At 35.1% G+C, this 8,799-nt stretch overlaps 2 protein-coding genes across 2 annotated transcripts in view; both read left to right on the top strand.

Moving 5' to 3' along the window:
- Window positions 1-3,709: 3,709 nt before the first annotated feature.
- Window positions 3,710-8,799, top strand: part of LOC108972627 (cGMP-dependent protein kinase, isozyme 1) — a 45,840-nt gene continuing 40,750 nt past the window's right edge. The window contains exon 1 of the mRNA XM_018939285.1: window positions 3,710-4,530. The gene's annotated coding sequence lies outside the window, so the exon portion shown is untranslated. The remainder of the gene's footprint in view (window positions 4,531-8,799) is intronic.
- LOC108972566 (ataxin-2 homolog) lies at window positions 3,973-4,434 on the top strand. The gene has a single exon (XM_018939200.1). It carries the CDS (start codon window positions 3,973-3,975, stop codon window positions 4,432-4,434), a length of 462 nt encoding a protein of 153 aa, XP_018794745.1.

Genomic DNA, 8,799 nt, shown 5'->3' with positions numbered 1-8,799 from the left:
ACAAGAGTATGCTCCGGTCTTGAAACCTTCTGTAAGCCGCCGCATTTTTTCGTAGAATTTTCGAGCATTACCCCTATCGGCCAGCTTATCAAGCCCTTCATACTCACGCATTTCGGCCTCTTTCTTTTTCTGTCTGCAAATGCGTCTCGCTTCCGTCTTCAACTCTCGGTATGTTATATGTATATAATTAAAAATAAGTATGCTACTGTACTCAAAATTAATACAAATCGAACATATTATTATAATGGAAATGGAAATAAAAAATTTTGCTTTTACTTTTCACGTTGAACGATCTGCTGGCATAAGTAACTGATGCTTAAAGCGCGTGCAGACGTTTGACAGCTTTAAGCATTTCAGTGTTTACTTTTCTCTTTTTTTTTCAAAATGAGTTTGTGCTCGATTTTTCATTTCTTTTCACTCGCGATGCTTTCTGATTGAGTTTTCACTATGTGGGAATGTTAAATGTCAAAGCAGCTGTCAAGTAGAGCAATTCATTCATAAATATCTAGCGGATTTTGTATGATCAGCTAACATTGGGGTCTCACGTGAAATATACATAAGAATTTATATGTATATCCTAACAAAAAAAACACGAATTTCTTTTTGTATTTTCTATGCCTAATGCCTTTGCTATGACGATAAGGACCGCCTTTCCCCACCACACTTGTGAACTAGACTTTGTTCCATTCAATAGTAATAAATAAAAATTGTTTAGCTGCTCGAACCACTCTAAAGTTATTTATATTTCGCACACTGTTTTTCGTTTGTATGTATGTATACATGTTGCATACCCTCATATGGAAGCATACACACATTTCGGTATGAAAACATAGCATTCCGCTGAAATGATAACAATATTGTCTGGTTGGTTTATTAGAGCATTTCCCTTTATTACTTTTTGATTTTTGATTATTATTATTATTGTTGCTGTAAGCAATAGCCTTCAATCATGCAGGCATGCCGAGCACAATATGGGAAAAGGAAATTTGCAGAATAACAAAACGAAAAGGTGCTAATTTTAGAGTCCAACTGGCAAGCGGGAAAAAAGCACAGTCACACACACACACACAATTTTTTTTATATTTTTTTTAATTTATCTTGGCAAAATCAATATGCATTAGGCATTAGCAGTGAATTGTGTAGACATTTGTTGGCAAGAAGCGTAAAGTTAATTAGGAGAAGTGAACAAAAATCTGCTTACGTCAAAAAAATTTCACAACTTGGCAATTGTGGTGGATTTTAAAAAACCGCCGAAAAGCAGTTTACTTTTTACAGTGTCAAATTAATTTATTCCTATTTTAAAGCAAATGATTTGTACTTAAAAACGTAAGATCTTTAGAAAAATGCTGCTCTACTTAGTCACCTGGATTTATTTATTTATTTTTGAGAGCTTACTTTAATTACTAAAAGTGCAAATGACAGCTAAACGTTTGTAAAGGGAACAAATGACTTCACACTATATTATAAGGGTGTTTGTATATTTTTTTCTAACCTGAACAGTATGCTCGTCATGGCGAGCTGCGGTGATCTAGTCATGCCATATTGACCTGAAATTTTACACTCTTCACTTTCTTTACAAGAAGCCGATATCGGAGCGCTATAGCATGTAGTTGTCATACCGAACTATCGATCGGAATAAAGTGCTTGTATGGAAAACTTTTTTATTTGACGATATATCTTCATGAAATTTGGTATTATTTAAAATATTAAAGAGACCAGCATAGTAGCAGCCGTAGCATCCGTCAAGAGCTGGGCATGGGTCATCAAACTGTTATAAAATAAAAAATAAAATAAATAAATAAAAATACCGCAAGACTTTTTTGACAACCTATTATAAGGCAGTCTTGCAATCTCCAGAAAAATAGCTCAGATCACATCGCTATAGCTGCCATACAAACGGGAGGATCAAAATCAGCTACTTGTATGGGAAACTCTTTTAATTAATGAGATATCTGTAATAAATTCGACAAGTATTATTACTGAAGGCAACGGCAAAATCTGTAAAGAAATTTTCTAGATCAGATGAATATAGCATGTAGCTACCATACAAGTCACATGATCAGAATTAAGTTTTTGTAAGAAAAACTTTCTCAGTTGATACGATATAAACTTGACATATAAATTTTAAAGAACAACATTATGCCTTGTATGAAATTTTTTTTATATCAAAAGATATCTTAACGAAATTTGGAGTGGTATATTTTCTCATGAGAACGAAACAATTTTTGAAGAAATTATTGCGTCGGATAACTATAACACGATCAAAATCGCAATCTCTGAAAAACTGTTCTGTTCGTACCCCTATGGCATTTAGCTGCCGTACAAAGTGGAAGTTTGGAATATTTTGTATTGTTGAAAAGTCTTATTATTTATTATCCTTTTCTGCTAATGCAATGTAGGGTATTATAAGTTCGTTGCAGCTGAAGTTGTGGTTTTACTTTTCAATGAGTTTTGTTTTACTTGTTCAATAAGCAACAAAAGGCTGTAATTTTCCACAACAATGTCTGCAGTTTAATAAAAAACACATTAATACATTTTAGCTGATAAGCTACGTGAGAAAACATGAAAACTCAGCAATGCTTGCCGTCAATAAATTGATAATACAACAATATTTTCAATAATAAAAAGCGTCCTTGACTCCATAAAATAAATATGCAACAATATGTAATGCATCTAATAAATAATGCACAGTATTAAGCATGTCAAAATGTATTTGATACATTGTGACCCGGACTGACAAAAAATCTAATATTTTTATGTATTTTAATACTAATTTCTATTTTTGCGTTCAAAATGGGTTCCTAAGTCAATACAAACATACCTGCGCTTAAGCGAATTGTGCTGTGCCAAAGTGGATTTTTTTGTTTCGAAAACAGAAAAATCTCAAAGGATGTCAATTGTGGGCAATAGGGTGGCTGAGCGATGACTTTCCTTCCTTGTTTTGTGAAAAGTCGGTCACAGTCATGCATTCAGGACTTGTGGTATAAGGCCCGCATTTACACTACGCTTTTCCGGCCAAAAGAAACCCAAAACTTTAACCACAAGTTGAGTCTACTGATAAGAGATGTTGTAGATCAAAACTTACTCAAAATTTTAACGAAAATTGTTGGGTCTGCTCATAAAAAATGTTGAGATCCTCTGTAAATGTTCCAGCAGCCATCTCGGGGCTTTTGGAATTTGATTTTGAAATTCAGTAAGGCAGCGAAATGCAACTAATTTGCTTACAAAATTAAGCAAATTCTTTTTATTGCCCTAAAGCAATTAGCGAAAAAATCACATTTCTAGAAAGCCTCAAAAGCACAGAGGTATTTTAAAGCGATTGAGTGAACGCTCGTAAAAGCGAACTGAAAGTACATAAAATTAATAGCTCGTCAATTGTCTTATAAAAGACTTACAAGAGTACAGGTGCGCTTAACAATGTTCAATAAATTAACTATGTCAAATATTAAACGTGAGAGTAATTTACAAAATTCGCTTATCTGGCAATTCAAATATTCGCTTACATATGTGCTCACATTAAGTGCGATTTAGACGCGTTTTGTTTATGCCTTGATAAGCAGCAAACGGCGACAACTTAGCAACCAATAAAAAAAAAATATATATATATATCACATACAACAACAATAAATCAGCAAAACTGATTGAAACGTGACAACAATTCAAAAAGCCTAATAAAAACTTCCCCACACAGATCAAAGCAGCATTATAAATTAAACAACAACAACGTGCAGCTATTGCAAAAATAACAAAACAAGCAAAATTATATAATTATTTCAATATAAACAGCGAAAGAATAACAATTTGCTGCCAGCCAGCTGGCCACAACGTAGCATATCTCAAAAGCGCCACAAAAACAAGCAAAAAGAATTGCAAAAAAATTAAAAAAAAAAAGTTTAAATAAAAAAAAACTTTATAAAAAACATTAAAAGGCATTGAACACCAACACACCGTCAACAACGCTGTCAAACGGTCATGCATGATTTGTGTATCACCATTGTGGAGGAGCATACGAAACGAGTTTGTCGAAATTTCGCATTGACGCACACGCGTCGGCGCACCATCACCATTGAAGAGGAGGAGGACGAGGAGGCGCCAACCAGGCAACAACAGCAACAACAACATCAGCAGAGACAGCAAAGACAGCAGAAGGCGCAGTCGCTGCCACCAATATCGAAGTTGAACGCCAAAACAACAACGACCACCACCACAACAACCACGAAAGGTCCCACCACCACCACCAACAAGCGCACTACACGCGAGTACGTGCTGCCCTGCTCCACGCCCAGTGAGTCCACTTCAGTGACCGTAGCAGTGCCCACAAATTCGTCTATCAAAGTGTGGGCCGAAGAGGACAAAGATCAGAGCTTGTTGTTGCACATTACAAAGCAGCGTGGCGATAAAGCTGGGGAGCGCGCTCAGCATCGCAGCATTTGATATACAGACTGCGAGCGTCCTGCTAGGAAGGCGCAGCCGAAAAAGGGTTATAAGTTGGTCATCGATTTGGATTGAAGCTACAGGAGAATTCTTTAAGTAAGTGGGAATATTATAAGAAAATGAGTTTGAGAAAATGAAAAGCTTTTGTTTTTATGTTCATGTATTTGTTAAACTATGATGGAAAGTTAGAAAAATCAGTGTTCCAAAAATGCTTTATCTGTAACTGAAATTTGGTTTGACACCGGGAGTATAATGCATTAAGTTTGTAACATGTTTGTAATAACGACACTATAAGTCATCGTAATCAGCAAATAAGCTGAGTGTATTTAGCCGTGTTCCTCCCTGAGTGTTTGATGTACAATGCTTTTTCTCTCTAAGGAGCTGCTCAATTGTCGAAACCGCCAATATCAGGAAAGTTGTTTTATTATCATTCGAAAGAACATTTTTTGGCATTTCTATTTGAAGATTATTTCTATCAAATGAATGACTCAGATGGTTTATCCTTTGAATCTAATTTTCGTTGGCCCGTTCGAACATTTCGACTGGTAAATCAAGAATGATCGGGTGATGTTCTGCTCCAAGACCTGAAACAAAGCGTCGTTATTTACATACACCTTCGACATATATACATAACTCCATAGGAAAAGTGTAAATTATCTGCTCACTGAAGTGATCTCCTAATAAATCCATTGCACCAGAAATGGTCCTCATCACTGTACAAAATTTGGCTGGAAAACGTCGAATCTTCTTTGAACTTTTCAAAAGCACATAAAGCGAAACCATGCCGCTTGGGAGGGTCAAGCCGCTACATTTATTGCACAAGCAGTATTCTTACGCTTTCAATTTCAGATTTTAACGTAAAATGCGCGAAACCATTCCGTTCGTCAGTCGGAGTTGCTCCAAACGAATCGACTCTCGTGTATACTCACAGTTACGGCTGCGATATTTTCTTAACTGTGAACTGTGGTCTATTCGGCCGAATTTTTTCCAATAATGAATACTGGAACTCAAAATTGGTGATCATTTGAATAAAATGTTTCTAATGAAGACACAACTCACTGTCTGATCTGTCATTGAAAGGCTTTTGAAAAAATAACCTCTCTATTTGAACTTCTGTGATCGTTTTTTCTTATTTTAAATCACACTCAAAAAGTATTCTGTATCCCTTCCAAACACTTCCTTTTAATTTCTTACTGGATTCTTCGAAATTATAATTTTCGGCTATCTATAGTTTGAGGCTTCTGAGTACAACTTTACCCCAGAAAACTTGCTAAAAGCCCCAATAATGCCCCTTTGATGGACAGAGGGATCAAGAAAATTAAAATGTATGATGGATGATGAAAGCCTTGATTCTTTCAACCTAAGGCCTTTAAAAATGATTAAACATTTAGAAAGTGAGTTTTGCCTCACACTCCTTGAAACACGCAGGGATGCGATGCTTTTCCATCCAAGCGAAAAAATTTTAGTAAAACTCATTAGAAACGGAGGATAAATAACTTATATTAACTGAAAAGCGATTTGAGATCGCGAATAGGAGTTAAGAGGCGTGGTTGAATTTTTATAATTTAATAATTTTATCTAGATTTCCGAAATTTTCACATCACCTCAAAACTTTTGTGAAAAGTTCAAATAACCAAGTTTTTGTATTTTATGTTTGTCTTTGTCAATAAAAATTTCTTTTGCACGGTAGTTCAGGTAATCTAACATTATTATGTCCCAAATTTGGTTTTTGGTTGAAGTTTTAATGGTTGGCAAAACCAAAAATCCTATAGAAGAAAAGTATATACCAATGTTGTAGGTAATAAAAAGGTTTATAATTTCTATCTACACTTTTTTCACATAACCTCAAAATATTTGTGAAAAAATCAAATAAACAATTTTTTAGTTATTTATTTTATAAAAAAAATGTCACAAAATTTGTTGTTAGTTAGCCCTCTTATGTCCCAATCAATTCTTCAATTTTTTAAGAAAAAGCCTGGATGCAGCTTCCTTCTGACATTTCTTCCGAAAAATTTAGTGTTCTGACGTTTTTTGTTAGTTAGTTAACGCACTTTTAGTAATTTTCAACATAACCTTTGTATGGGAGGTGGTCGTGGTTATTATCCGATTTCTTCCATTTTTGAACTGCATATGGAAATGCCTAAAAGAAACGACTCTATACAGTTTGGTTGACATAGCTATAGTAGTTTTCGATATATGTACAAAAAAGTTAGTAGGGGGCGGGGCCACGCCCACTTTTCCAAAAAAATTACGTCCAAATATGCCCCTAGCTAATGCGATCCTCTGTGCCAAATTTCATTTTAATATCTTTATTTGTGGCTTAGTTATGACACTTTATAGGTTTTTCGGTTTCCGCCATTTTGTGGGCGTGGCAGTGCGCCGATTTTGCCCATCTTCGAACTTAGCCTTCKYATGGAGCCAAGAAATACGTGTACTAAGTTTCATCATGATATCTCAATTTTTACTCAAGTTACAGCTTGCACGGACGGACGGACAGACGGACGGACAGACAGACATCCGGATTTCAACTCTACTCGTCACCCTGATCACTTTGGTATATATAACCCTATACCTGACTCTTTTGGTTTAGGACCTACAAACAACCGTTATGTGAACAAAACTATAATACTMTCTTTAGCAACTTTGTTGCGAGAGTATAAAAGTAACCTGACGTTTAATCGAATAATTGGACTTCACAATTCTCTGAACAAAGCCAAATTTGGTAGTTTTTAAGTTTTTTCAATTCTTTCACTCAACTTTGCTATATGGCAACCCTAGAAAAATTACTTAATTTTCATTTATCTCATTAAAAGCATTAATGAGTCAATTGTTGAATTAGTGCGATTAATTTCTATTCCATTACATGCGCAATAAATTGGTAATACCATAAGCTTTAAGTACAGAAACTCTTAATTGCACAATTGCAATGCCAAAAGAATCGAAAGATATGAAATACTTTTTTCCAAAGAAAATAGCTAACTGCCTCTTACCAAAAGGAAATACCAAAACACAAGCACATACGAACGTTATCACAAATCTTTTTTTGTAGAGACAGATTTATGGCCGATGTGTGTATTCATGTATATATGTGTGTGCGAAGCATGAATTTTTAATTATTCAAAAAGATAAACTGCTGACGATCAGATACCAGGAATACGAACATCAATTCAAATATTTGCGCAACAACCTACACATGTACAATGTGTGCGTATGTGTGTATGTATGCGCGTTTATTTACCTGTTGTCTACTGTATAGTTACGCCAGTACACCGCTGCTGTGTGAATAATTTTCAATGTAATTGTGCCAACCGCTTCGATAAGTATATTTGCCTTTTTAATTATTTATACAGCGGCACACACGCAGACACACACACATCAAGAACGATGAGCCTGCATTTTATGCTGCTTTTAATTCTTGATTTTTTGCTCGCACTCCAATTACGGTTATTTTTCCTGCCTTTGCTATAACTTTTAAGTGCTCTGAAGTGTTATATGCTCGCCTTCTATGACTAAGTACTCTGTGCTCATACCGACAATAAGCATTGAAACCAACAATTCGTTCGCTGCGACGGCTGCCGTTAATAATTGTTTCATAAATGATCGCTTTAAAGCACACGTACTTAAGTGAAGTGGCAGTTGGAGCGCCCCAAATGATATGAATCTGTGTGTCGCGCTGAGCATTATGATAAATCGACGCTGTGCGACACCGAAACACACAAAGACACGTTCGCATAAATATTTATGCGCGTAATTGTTGTATTTGTTGGCGGTAAATTCAAGTATAATTAATTAGTAATTGACAGGTGAAGTTAAATTTGTCAGCAATCACCGAGTCTGTTTCATTCTTCAACAGCGCGTGTTGCCGCACACAGCGTATGAGTGTTACTTCATCGGAAATGGCGCAGACAACGTCTTTGCTTGTATGCGCTTATGTTTGTGTATTAATTAATGACTTTTTTAGCTATTTTTAATGCCATAAGCGGTTTACTCTAATAATAAATATTACAATATTAACAAATATTTACCGAGTTTGCGGAGTGAAGAGAGTTTTACGACCAACCTACTTTTATAACCGCAACATATTTACAAAATGTATCTGCAAACTAACGTGTTCGTGTTAAAAACTTGCCGACAAACTAACACATTTATTTTCAGATAGTAAAATAAATATTATTATATACCAACAAAATGTGGCTGGAAGTCATATGCAAATTAATATCCTCTGATGCTATTAATAGTAATAATGGATATTGGGAATTGCAAAAATATATACTGCAGTTATTTATAAAGAATCATATGGCGATTATTAGTGTTTTTTGTCCTTCAATGCGTAAAAATTTATTATCTTTTAAACTAAATTTTATT

Source organism: Bactrocera latifrons, unplaced genomic scaffold, assembly GCF_001853355.1.
Source record: "Bactrocera latifrons isolate USDA-ARS-PBARC rearing strain unplaced genomic scaffold, ASM185335v1 scaffold_41, whole genome shotgun sequence".
NCBI classification, from domain to species: Eukaryota; Metazoa; Arthropoda; class Insecta; order Diptera; family Tephritidae; genus Bactrocera; species Bactrocera latifrons.
The sequence above is the reverse complement of the archived record's forward strand: the minus strand, read 5'-3'. Positions and strand labels throughout refer to the sequence as shown.